This window comes from Euleptes europaea, chromosome 3, assembly GCF_029931775.1.
Source record: "Euleptes europaea isolate rEulEur1 chromosome 3, rEulEur1.hap1, whole genome shotgun sequence".
NCBI classification, from domain to species: domain Eukaryota; kingdom Metazoa; phylum Chordata; class Lepidosauria; order Squamata; family Sphaerodactylidae; genus Euleptes; species Euleptes europaea.
Window position 1 is genome coordinate 27818420 of NC_079314.1, and position 13028 is coordinate 27831447.

At 44.8% G+C, this 13028-nt stretch overlaps 1 protein-coding gene across 1 annotated transcript in view; it reads left to right on the forward strand.

The window, feature by feature from the left end:
* Positions 1–8933: 8933 nt before the first annotated feature.
* The window catches only part of LOC130474540 (angiopoietin-2-like), a 40139-nt gene continuing 36044 nt past the window's right edge, over positions 8934–13028 (forward strand). The window contains exon 1 of the mRNA XM_056846204.1: positions 8934–9248. Within this exon, the coding sequence (XP_056702182.1) occupies positions 8934–9248 (315 nt within the window). The remainder of the gene's footprint in view (positions 9249–13028) is intronic.

Genomic DNA, 13028 nt, shown 5'->3' on the forward strand with positions numbered 1-13028 from the left:
CTCCCAATAGGACAGTTGCTCTAGTCCCCTAATCATTTTGGTTGCTCTTTTCTGCACCTTCTCAAGCTCTGTAATATCCTTTTTTAGGTGTAGTGACCAGAACTTTACATAGTATTCCAAGTGTGGTCTCACCGTAGATTTGTACAAGGGCAGTAGGATATCAGCAGTTTTATTCTCTATATCTCGCTAATTATGGCCAGCATGGAACTTGCCTTTTTTACAGCAGCTGCACACTGGGTTGACATCTTCATTGAGCTATCCACTACCACCCCAAGATCCCTTTCTTGGTCCGTCCTGCCAGCACAGATCCCATCAGTGTATATGTGAAGTTGGGATTTTTTGCCCCAATATGCATCACTTTACACTTACATCGAATCTCATTTGCCATTTTAATGCCCATTCTTCCAGAATGTAGTGATCCTTCTGGAGCTCTTCACAGTCCGGTTTTGTTTTAACCACCCGAAATAATTTGGTGTCATCTGCAAACTTGGCTACTTCACTGTTTAACCCCAACTCCAGGTCATTGATGAACAGGTTGAAAAGCACCGGTCCCAACACAGATCCCTGAGGCACCCCACTGCTCACATCCTGCCATTGTGAGAACTGACCATTTATTCCTACTCTCTGCTTCCTATTTTTCAGCCAGCTCTCAATCCATAAGAGGACTTGTCCTCTTATCCCATGACTATGAAGTTTTCTTAGCAGTCTTTGGTGGGGGACTTTGTCAAAAGCTTGTTGGAAATCCAAATACACAATATCTACAGGCTCATTCCTGCCCACATGCTTATTGACGCTTTCAAAAAACTCTAATAGGTTAGTGAGACAGGACCTACCTTTACAGAAGCCATGTTGGGTTTTGCCCAGCAGACCTTGCCCTCCTATATGCTTGACAATTCTATCTTTAATAATGCTCTCCACCAATTTACCCGGTACAGATGTCAAGCTAACTGGCCTGTAATTTCCTGGGTCCCCCCCCTAGAACCTTTTTTATAAATGGGTGTTACATTGGCCATTCTCCAGTCCTCTGGTATAGAGGCTGATTGAAGGGACATATTACATATCTTTGTTAGATGTTCAGCAATTTCCCATTTGAGTTCTTGAAGAACTCTAGGATGAATACCGTCTGGTCCCTGTGACTTGTTAGTTTGCAGTTTGTCTAGACGTTCTAGGACTTTTACCCCTCTCCAAAATCTCTGTTCAGGAGAAGAAATCTGCCCTGTATCTTCAACAGTGAAGACAGATGAGAAGAATTCATTTAGTTTTTCAGCAATCGCTTTATCCTCCCTTAGAGTTCCTTTACTCCCATTGTCATCCAATGGTCCAACCGCTTCCCTAGCTGGTTTCCTACTCCTAATATACTTAAAGAATTTCTTATAGTTTGTTTTGATGCGTTTAGCAATATGCCACTCAAAATCTTTTTTTTGCATCTCTAATTATCTGCTTGCATTTCCTTTGTGCAAGTTTGTGTTTGCTTCTGTTCGCCTCTTTTGGGCAAACCTTCCAGTCTCTGAAGGAAGACTTTTTTCTCTAATTGCTTCCTTCATCTTACCCGTTAGCCATGGTATTGACCTCTTGGACTTATTGCTACCTTTCCTGACATGTGGTATACAAGCTAGCTGAACCTCTAGTAATGTGGACTTGAGTAACCCCCAAGCCTTTTCAAGAGATTTAACCCTCCTAACTGTTCCTTTCGACTTCCTCTTTACCAGTTTTCTCATTTTAGAGAGGTTCCCTTTTTTAAAGTCAAAGATAATTGTGTGAGATTTCCCAGTCACTTTCCTAAATTTGGATTCCAAGACCTCCGGACTACATTTCCCCACGTCGTTGGTGCCAACATGCACCACAACCACTGGCTCCTCCCCAGCACTCTTTACCAGACTACCTATATGATGGGTAATATCTGCAACCTTCGCACCAGTCAGGCAAGTCACCGTGCCGTCCATGCACCCTCCAGAAACCCAGCTATCTACATTCCTAAGGATTGAATCCCCCACTACAAGAAGCCCCCCTCCCCTCTGAGGCATATCCTCAGTACGAGAGGATATGCCCTTTAATCTTTTTAAAGAGGGGAGGGAAAAACCCTAGCATACAGACACATACCCATACATGCTACCTTTGACCATACTGAAACCCATTTAAATGCTTTTTGCTTTCCTCCAAGGACTTTAGGGGCCTGTAGTTTTGAGCTACCCTGACCTGGATGGCCCAGGCTAGCCTGATTTCGTCAGATCTCAGAAGCTAGGCAGGGTCAGCCCTGGTTAGTATTTGGATGGGAGACCACCAAGGAAGTCCAGGGTTGCTATACAGAGGAAGGCACTAGCAAACCACCTCTGTTAGTCTCTTGCCATGAAAACCCCATAAAGGGTCGCCATAAGTTGGCTGCGACTTGACGGCACTTTACACACACAGTTTTGAGCTACTGTTGAGAATCATTTGCTCAAGAGCCCTAGGATGCTTCCATGTGGCAACTATTCTCTGCATAGCTGCTGTTGCTGCTGAGTGAAGGATTTGTGATTTGAGGATTTGTAATTACTGTTGCTAGCCTCCAGGTGGGGCCTGGAGTTCTTCTAGAATTACAACTGATCTCAGACTACAGAGATCAGTTATAGCAGTTTTGGAAGGTGGATTGTATGGCATCTAGGGTTGCCAGGTCCCTCTTCGCCTCTGGCGGGAACTTTTTGGGGTGGAGCCTAAGGAGGGCAGGGTTTGGTGAGGGGAGAGACTTCAGTGCCTGAGTCCAATTGCCAAAGCGGCCATTTTCTCCAGGTGAACTGATCGCTATTGGCTGGAGATCAGTTGTAATTGCAGGAGATCTCCTGCCCCCACCTGGAGGTTGGCAACCCTAATGGCATCCCATATCTGTTGAGGTCCTTCCTTCCCCAAACTCCTCCCTCCCCATGTTCCGCTCCCAAATTTCCAGGAATTCCCTAACCCTGAGTTGGCAACCCTGTAAATTGTATTAGAGATTGAAAAATGTATATTTAAAATGGCTTTTCCTTCTAAAAAAGGATAGATTAAAAAAACTGAATAGGTAATGTCTTGCATTTCCTTTATTAACTCTAAAATGGGACTTTAATTACAATCAGTTCATTTCAATGGTGTTGAATTAAAAGGTAAACCGATAATTATCTAAGAATTCTTGCATTTGTGTCAATTTTAAACAGCACCGTCCCCTCCCACACTGTGTGAAATGTCTTGCAAAATAGCTCATTCCATCCAGACCATTGCTCCCTGCATATTTTAAATTTTGCAAGATACTTGTACTTGGCTGTACTCATTAATATCCCTGAAATGCAAATGTTTTGGCCAACTTAATCACTTTGGATTTAGAGGTCACTGGAGTAATATTTCTATCCAGCACCAGAATAATTTAAAGTAGATGACTTCTTTATCTAGCCTGGATTTACAGCTGATGTAAAAAACAAAATGTCATGACTGGCTGGGGTAGAACAGACCTCATTTAGAAATATCTTCAGTCCTAGCTGGTCCAGTTCCCGGAGCTGCTTAAGCCTTGTATCTCCTGTATCCTTGCAAGTTAAACAAAAAGGAGAACACCATTAAGGGCAGTTTTCTCAATCACTGTAAACAACAAAATTGGGGAAACGGCAAAATTCTCCCTGCCTTTTCCCCTCCTGCTGGTCGTCCTCTCAATTTGAAGCCGCTTGCAGCAGCTTGATTATTGATTTGTTTGCTTCATTTATACTGTGCCTTTTCCCCCAGTGGAGATCCAAAGCTGTCTTCCATTTTATCCTCATAATTACGGTTGCCAACCTCAAGGTACTAGCTGAAGATCTCCCGCTATTACGACTGCTCTCCACCTAGGGTTGCCAACCTCCAGGTAATGGCTGGAGATCTCCTGCTATTACAACTGATCTCCAGCTGATAGAGATCAGTTCCCCTGGAGAAAATGGCCGCTTTGGCAATTGGACTCTATGAAAGTCCCTCCCCTCCCCAACCCCCGCCCTTTTCAGGCTCCACCCCGAAAACCTCCCGCCAATGGCAAAGAGGGACCTGGCAACCCTATCTACACCCGATAGAGATCAGTTCACCTGGAGAAAATGGCCGCTTTGGCAATTGGACTCTACGACATTGAAGTCCCTCCCCTCCCCAAACCCCGCCCTCCTCCCTATTTCCTGCTCTTACTACTGATCTCCAGCCGATAGAGATCAGTTCACCAGGGGAAAATAGCTGCTTTGGCAATTGGACTCTGTGTCATTGAAGTCTCTCCCCTCCTCAGGCTCTGCCCCAATAATCTCCAGGTATTTCCCAACCCAGTGCTGGCAACCCTACCAGACCCCACCTGGAGGTTGGCAAACCACCATTTGTATTCCACTTCCAGACAACTGTGGAAAGGCTATTCTGGGGCAACGCTAAAGGATCACAGCGTATAAGCATCCCTGATTACATTTAATATGCCATTTCTGTCTGTTCTTACCAGTCTTGAAACGTGTTTGGCCTTTGCAGCCTAGAACATTTCCCAGGCATGTGCTGAAGTGATTTAAAGTATGGATTTCCAGAGCAACTATTATTGGCTCCAGGGAAGGTGGCAGATTTGCTTTTGCCGTTGGCCGCGAACGCTCTTGAGATCTGTTTAGGATCTGCGTTTCTGTGGGAGTAAAAGAAACGTCTGTTTGTGAGGAATGATCTCACCTGGGCTGAGGACCAAGAAAAGAATTTCCAGTCTCTGAGACTAGAAGAAGATAGTGGTGAAAATCAAACCAGGCTCCCTTCCTGCTGAAATCCTAACATATTCACTATGTTAGTTTATTCTAGTGCCAAACAGTCCCCAGCCAGTCCCCAACGCAACACACTGAAACAGAAAGAGACAGGAGTTTATTATCAATTAGAAGGTGACTTGAATCCAGACACTGGGGTTTATTCAGAAGGTCCCACAGTCTCTGCCAAATTCCCTTTCTTTCAGCCACACAATATTGTTCCTGAAGAAGCTATAATTATTGTTTGAAACATGATGTCAGCTGGTCTTATACCAACAATCTCTAGTCTGTGTTTTCCTATGAAGAATGTGGGTATTACAATAATTCCATCCAAAAGAAAAGAAAAACTCAGCCTGAGAACTAAGTATGCTCTGGATGTAGGGTTGCCAGGTCCCTCTTCGCAACCTGCGGTAGATTTTTGGGGCGGAGCTTGAGGAGGGTGGGGTTTGGGGCGGGGAGAGACTTCAATGCCATAAAGGTCCAATTGCCAAAGCGGCCCACTGCTCTGTATTGGCTGGAGATCAGTTGTAATAGCAGGAGATCTCCTGGAGGTTGGCAACCCTGTCTGGAAGTACAGAAAGTTAAGAGCAGCTAAGAGTCAGCTAAAGGTGGAAAAAAGGGTGGGGTAGAGGGGAAATGCCGCAGACCCATGAGGGTTTATAGAATTCTTAAGGAGAGGATTTTGAGGGGGGGTTGGATTGAGATTTCCAAATTGTTCCTTCCCTCCTGTGATGCTTTACAGGTCACCAGCTTGCAATAATAATAATAGATACGATGATGGGTACAGAGGATAATACCAGGGGCCTCAAACTACACATGGAGGTTTGTCTGCCTAGGGTTGCCAACTCCGAGTTCAGAAGTTCCTGGAGATTTGGGTGGTGGAGCTTGTGGAGGGAGGGATTTTGGGAGGGACCTTGGTGGGGTATAATTCCATTGAGCCCACCCTCCAAAGCAGCGATTTTCTCCAGGGGAAATGATCTCTGTCAGCTGAAGATCAGTTGCAATTCCAGAAGATCTCCACACAAGAAAAAGACTAATTTTGCAAGGACGATCTCGTCTACACCCAGAACTGAGAAAGTCTCCATGAAAGACGGAATAACTAAATTGTAGCCTTCCACTGGATCTGTGCAAGAATCATAGAGTTGGAAGGGACCACCAGGGTCATCTAGTCCAACCCCCTGCACAGTGCAGGAAATTCACAACTACCTCCCCGAAGAAAACATTTTTGGACCCAGGATACGAGTCCAGAGATTCTGGAAAGAAAGAAAGTATGAGTTTTTGTTTGTTTGTTTGTTTTAGTGAAAATTGTTGAAAGAGAACAGGGGACAGCAAAATGAGAGGTTTTCAGAAGAGGAGATGGCGGCCGACCATTTTCTTGTCATCTGTCCCATCCTGCAACAGCACAGCTGCCAGCCAGTGATGTGGGCTGTGTGTCCAGCCAGCACGCTTGCCAACTCCAGTTTGTGAAATTCCTGGAGATTTGGGAGTGAAGCTTGGGGAACTGATCAATTTTCATTCAGGGAGATCTTCAGGCCCCACCTGGAGGTCGGCAACTCTACTAGCCGGGGATGTCGAAGCTGTCTCGGGTATGACAGACTCATCCACACATTGTAAAGTCCTCGGTCCCCCACAGATCTGGTCCACAGATATGCTCTGGGAGTTCTGTGCCTGGAGCTTAATTCCCAGCTGGACACAGGCCCAATTTGGATCAGGACTATGGGGAGAGGGGGTGTAAGACCCCCCTCCCACATTTTCAGTGCTTGGAAACAGCTGTTTGCTCTGCTATGAGGAACTTGTGTGGAGCCATCAGTACATGTAAGGGTCCTCACTGGGGTATATAGCATAGAGTTGCAAGATCCCTTTTCGCCACGGGCGGGAGGTTTTTGGGACGGAGCCTGAGGAGGGCGGGGTTTGGGTAGGGGAGGGACTTCAATGCCATAGCGTCCAATGGCCAAAGCGGCCATTTTCTCCTGGTGAACTGATCTCTCTCGGCTGGAGATCATTTGTAATAGCAGGAGATCTCCAGCTAGTACCTGAAGGTTCAAAATAACATACAACGAAAGGCTCAATATAATTCAGACAACATCAAATATATTCAAGTGACAACACACTACATACCAAGACTGCAAAAAGACAACAGAATTGAACAAAAAGTGCATACTATGTACAATATATACAACAATTATCATGAGTAGTCACCACCAGAAGAACATATAAAGCCAAATAGGGAAAGGATGTCCGTAAGCTCAAAGAAGTACACCCGGCTTCGTCTGTGTCTTGAAATTCCCTTAAAAGGGTAATGCCAATTGTCCGGTGGGGACCATCAAAAGTGTTCAGAACTGGATCAAAAAGAAGGAACGCAGAGCCATGGTATTCAATGCATTTCACCTAAGGCTTCATCAGCCTCAAAGAGTTTCTCTAGCTGCCCAATATACTCCAACAAGTATTTGAAAGTTTGAAGAGAGCTTGAAAAGAGCTAAGTGGATTTTCCAAACCCTGCCCTCCCTAGGCTCCACCCCCAAAATATCTAGGTAAATCCCAACCAGGAGTTGGCAACGTTGAGTCCTGTGACTTCTTTTCAGTGCAGGAGTTTGAGATTTATAGGAGCAAATACACATATGGGAATCCCCAAAACATTAATGTTCAGGTTTTGTTAGTGACATGCAGAAGAAACTAATAAGAACTGAAGGAATTAGTAACTTGCAGGAGTATAGAGATGACCCATCAAAAATGAATAAATAAAAGAGAACAGAAAATAAAGCCCCAGTTTGGGATTCCATGGAACACTGCCATAAATATTTACTGGAACAAGTATGCTCGGAATGACCTTTCCAGGACAGAACAGAGTATTTTTCTGATACAATGTTCTGTTCTGTTTTAAAACATGTTTGGGTAATTTATATATATATGCACTTAAGACAAGTTTAACCTTTTAACGAGAAGTGTTGAGAGGTAGCATGCTATCTTTAACAGCCTTGCTCAGGTCTTGCAAATTGAGGGCTGTGGCTTCCTTTATGGAGTCAATCCATCTCTTGTTGGGTCTTCCTCTTTTCCTGCTGCCCTCAACTGAAGGCAAGTACTGAGTTAATGTACATCAATTGCTGTGATATGTACTCTATAAACAGGACAGTCCTGTGTATATGTTGCAGTTTCTCAGGAGCACTGACAAAGTACAGAAAGAATAAAGCTAGCTGAGAATTTCACCTTTCAATTAAAGAAAAAAAGTTTCTAGCCCTTATGACTGGGAAGATCTGTGGACAATGCCTGCTGAACTATCAGAAGCCAGAAAGGTGGCCGAATGAGACTTCCAGTGGCCTGGCAGCAGAGCTTCACCACACTGCGTAGCTCTTTGCCCTTCTTCATGACTAGGTAAACCTGAATAAGCTATGAAAAGGACTGAAAGTTGCCCGATGCACAGTGCAAAAAGAAGAGAATGTATCTAAAGTCAATCACCAGTTTACACAGGTGGTAGAATTCTGTTTCCCACCCCCCAGGCAGAATTTGGATTGCCGAGGCACAGAAGTTTTAGGGTGTGTGTATGTGGATGGTTAGTACTTAACAGAACACTTCCTGTACATCAGTGCTAAATGTTGTTTAATTCTTTTATGACACAGTGCAGAAGCTCATTCCCGCTTCTCCTGGGATTTCTTCCCACATTGCTTCTTCAGCACTGAAGCGAAACCTCGGGACGTTCCCCTGCAGCCACATCCCGCAAGTGCCGACTCTGGGAACAGAAACTCCGTTTCCTTCTCCTGCCATCCGGCCCTCCAAACACAAGGATCGTGCCGGAGGGAGGCAGAAAGACCACGACACTCTTGAGTGTGGAGTGCGCATTCTTGAGGCCTAATTATCTCATCAGAAGCAGTGCTTGACTCAGTCAGCAAAGAGACGAAGCATCTTGAAAGGAAGCTGGGCTTTGTTCCAAAAACCTGCATGGGGCAGAGAGGGGGAGGGCTTGTCGAGGAGGGGGGGACAGGCGGAGTAGGTGGTGGGAGGGTTTAAAAATCATAATAATCATAAAACTTCCTGCAGTTGTCAGGAGGACACGAGCCAGAGATGGGGAAAACACTGGAAGGGGATTTGGTGTGCGCAGATACAGAATTCCTGGAAGCTTTACGTCCCAGTTCAAGAACTGCGTGAAACCACACGTTGGCAGAGGGAGCTACGGGTCACTGTGTGGGACAGAAGTTCTGAAAATAGACTAGCCAGGGCTGAACTATGAGGCGTCGGGGAGATTTGGCATACCTCTTGTTGGCAGCATGGACGGCAATGGATCCAGCAGCATTAGGGCTAGGATCCCACACGAAAGGGAAGGATGCTCCAGAAAGGGTCCAGCACCTGGTGCAACATGGCTCCTGCACCTACACGTTCCTGCTGCCTGAGATTGGGAGCTGCCGTCCTCCTGCTGCCGAGTACCAGGTCTCGAACTCGCTCCAGAGGGACGCTCCATCCCTAGCTGAGGCTAAGTGGACAGCGAAGAGGCTTCAACAGCTGGAAAGCATCCTGGAGAACAACACCCAGTGGCTGCAGAAGGTAAGGCCTGGGTCTTGTCTACCAGGGGTGGGAGGATCCTTCCGGTCACTAAGCTGTCATAGATCATAGAATTGTAAGGGACCACCAGGGTCATCTGATCCAACCCCCTGTACAATGCAGGAAATTTACAACAACCTCCCCACACACACACACACACCCAGTGTGCCCCTACTCAATGACCAGAAGATGACCAAGATGCCCTCCCTCTCATGATCTACTTAAGTTCTGTCACTAAGGTAGAAGTCTATGGAATAGGACCTGCAGGTAAAAGTACCACTTTAATCGGCCAGTTTTTGCCCCCCCACTCCCGATGCAGCGTTTGGGAGACTCTGTATCAGTTATGTGGACACAGAGACCCTGAAAAAACATATGCCTTTGGGAAAGGCACACAACACTCATTGGAATGAAAGGAAATTTAATGAGAGCACAATGGTAACAGCAGATGGTGCATAAGATTGAAGGTCTCGGACAGACAGCATGGCTATGTCTCGGGCATCGTGGTGTTGGTGTAGCGTAACAGCAAAGAGACTTAAGCTTGAATTTTGTTTCTGCCATCAACTCAGTAGCCTCGGGCAGGACACTTCTTCTCGTCCTCTGCCCCTCATTTGCAACATGGGGATTGACCCACCTTTGCAGGTTTGTTTTTGCCAGATGCAGGTGCTATATACATGCTCCATGAGTATTAACAACCCATTCTCACTCAACCTAGCTTACCTTTCAGGGCTGTTGTAAGAATAAAACGAAGGAGGAAAGAGCCATATGTGATGCTCTGAGCTCCTTGGAACAAGGACAGGATAAACATGTTATTAATAAATAGCTTGTTTTCAGAATGAGGCTAGGAATTAACTTATCAGAGCAAGTGAACAGCTCACTCACTTGAACTGAATGATTTATTTATTTATTTTGCTGAAGATCTCTTACCAAACAGGTTTTTGGGGGGTCTCCCTTCTCTTGGTAAGATGATAGACCCCTGCCCATTATCAGGATGAATATTTTTCTGATCTCTTTTATTATATATCAAAAACAACCAGCAAAGAAATCCAGGAATTATGTCACACTTATATAACTGTGAACAAATGTAAACTAAAACAAAGAATAAACCACCAACAAATACCGAATGCAATTTTCATATGATTAAAAGCAGGATACTTTAATCTGTCAGTAGAAGAAAATACCCTTTGGAATATTTTGACTGCATTTCCTGTTCCAAAAGGAAAGAAAAATTTTCCAATTATTCTTAAAATCTCTTATTGTTTGTCTCTTTTCTTTATCTTATGAGACGTTTTATCAGCAGTAACATATTTCAGACTCATCTCAAACTCTCTTCAAATGGTAGATCTTTTGTATTCTGCTGATAGGCAGTTTCAGATTCCTGCTAAAATTAACATTTCTGAATGTTCTTACATATTCCAAAAAACTTTGATAACTGAACTTAACAAGAAATCTTAAAGGCATTTTAGTGGGCTGTATTTATGGTGGACATTTTACAGGACTAATTGCAAAACAAAATGCTGAATATATACTATGCCCCCCATAACCCAAACATTAATAAAAAAACAATATATACATATAGCAGCCGGGGTGTGATAATAAATTTTATGCAGAAACTAGCAGTGAGGGTGAAACATTAACAGTGCATTCCTAAACTAAGTTATACCTTTCTGAGTCCATGGAAATCAACATGCTTAAAAGGGTACAACTCTCCTTAGGATGGCACTGTAAGTCTGTAAGTAAAGGAGGGGCTGTGGCTCAGTGGTAGAGCATCTGCTTGGCATGCAGAAGGTGCCAGGTTCAATCTCTGGCATCTCCAGTTAAAGGGACTAGGCAAGTAGGTGATGTGAAAGACCTCTACCTGAGACCCTGGAGAGCCGCTGCCAGCCTGAGTAGACAGTACTGACTTTGATGGACCAAGGGTCTGATTCAGTATAAGGCAGCTTCATGCGTTCATGTGATTTCTAGGTCACTTTTGGAATTCTGTAGCTTCAATAGCCCAGCTTAGCCCAGGCTTGTCAGAAATTGGGAGCTAGGTATGGTTGGCCTTGCTCAGTACTTGAGTAGGAGACCGCTGAGGAATCCTGGGGTTGCTATGTAGAGGAAGGCAACAGCAAACCACCCCCCCCCTCTTCTTTCCCTGGAATGCCCCATGTATGCCTGCGATTTGATGCCACGTTTTTCTTCTTTGGCATTCTGCCCAAAGAATCTTTTCTTGCCTGTCATATCTCTCCAAAAGAATGTGAACATCCCCCTCCCCCCCGGGCAATTTTTATTCATTTATTTACCTCATTTATAGTCCACCTTTCTTGCTGAGACTGAAGGCAGATTACAAAATTAATAACAGCACAATAAAACACTATAGCACATTCAACAAACAATGCAATGAAACAGTATAAAATGCAATGCAGTACAATGAACGTGCAATAAAAGGGCAAACAACAATCAGTGCCATAATTCCGTCAACACCATCTGACATTTGTTATTTGGTATGAGTTAGTTCTTTTGTGTGAGCTGATTTGTTGCATCCTGACGCTGGGCATCTTTAAGTGAGTTCAGCTGGATGGGTTCTGATGCTGCTGATCTTGTGCTGTAGCTGTAGGGTAGGAACAAGGAGCACCGGAAAAGCAGGAGCTAACCAGCCAAGTTTTTACGGGCCTCTTATGTGCCAGAACAGAAGGGCGTGGAACTAGAATAATGAGTGGTTGTGGTGTTTTGATACGTAAATATTTTGTGTGTAAGCTGGGCTATTGAAGCTACAGAATTCCAAAAGTGACCTAGAAATCACATGAACACATGAAGCTGCCTTATACTGAATCAGACCATCAAGGTCCATCAAAGTCAGTATTGTCTACTCAGGCCGGCAGTGGCTCTCCAGGGTCTCAGGCGGAGGTCTTTCACATCACCTACTTGCCTAGTCCCTTTAACTGGAGATGCCGGGGATTGAACCTGGCACCTTCTGCATGCCAAGCAGATGCTCTACCACTGAGCCACAGCCCCTCCCTTAGTTATAGACTTACAGTGCCATCCTAAGCAGGGTTGTACCCTTTAAAGCACGTTGATTTCCATGGACTCAGAAAGGTTTTATTTCTCTGTTTTAATGTGGAGTTTTATATTATGTTACTGTGGTTTGAAATGCAGGCCTGTAGAGTTAAGAAAGAACGTGTAGGTGAGTGAAGTGTGTTATGATGGGATGGTAGCTGTGCCCTAGGGGGCCGAGTTGACTCTTTTGTTCAAGAGGTTTTGTGGGGGAGAGACAGCTGGGGGAATATGTAAGAGAAGACAGTTGACGTGAGTGAAGTGTTCTGTGGAGCGTTAGAGAAATCTGTGTTCTGTGTGGAAGTTATGAACCTAAGTGGGGAGTGAGGAAAATAAGCCTGCGTGGAAGTTCTTAGCCTAACTGGCAAGTAGGGTTGCCAGGTCCCTCTTTGTCACCGGTGGGAGGTTTTGGGGGCAGAGCCTAAGAAGGGCGGGGCTTGGGGAGAGGAGGGACTTCAACACCATAGAGTCCAATTGCCAAAGTGGCCATTTTCTCCAGGTGAACTGATCTCTACTGGCTGGAGATCAGTTGTAATAACAGGAGATCTCCAGCTAGTACCTGGAGGCTAGCAACCCTACTGGCAAGTTAGGAAATAACGTTTTGTGGACGTTATTAGCCTAAGTGGCAAGCAAGGAAATAAACCTTTGTAGTTAGGTCTGTTTAAGATACTTTAGAGAAACAAGAACTGTACACCTATCTGAAACCATTACGCTTACGTACCTGTCTGAAACCATTCAGCTTATTAACCA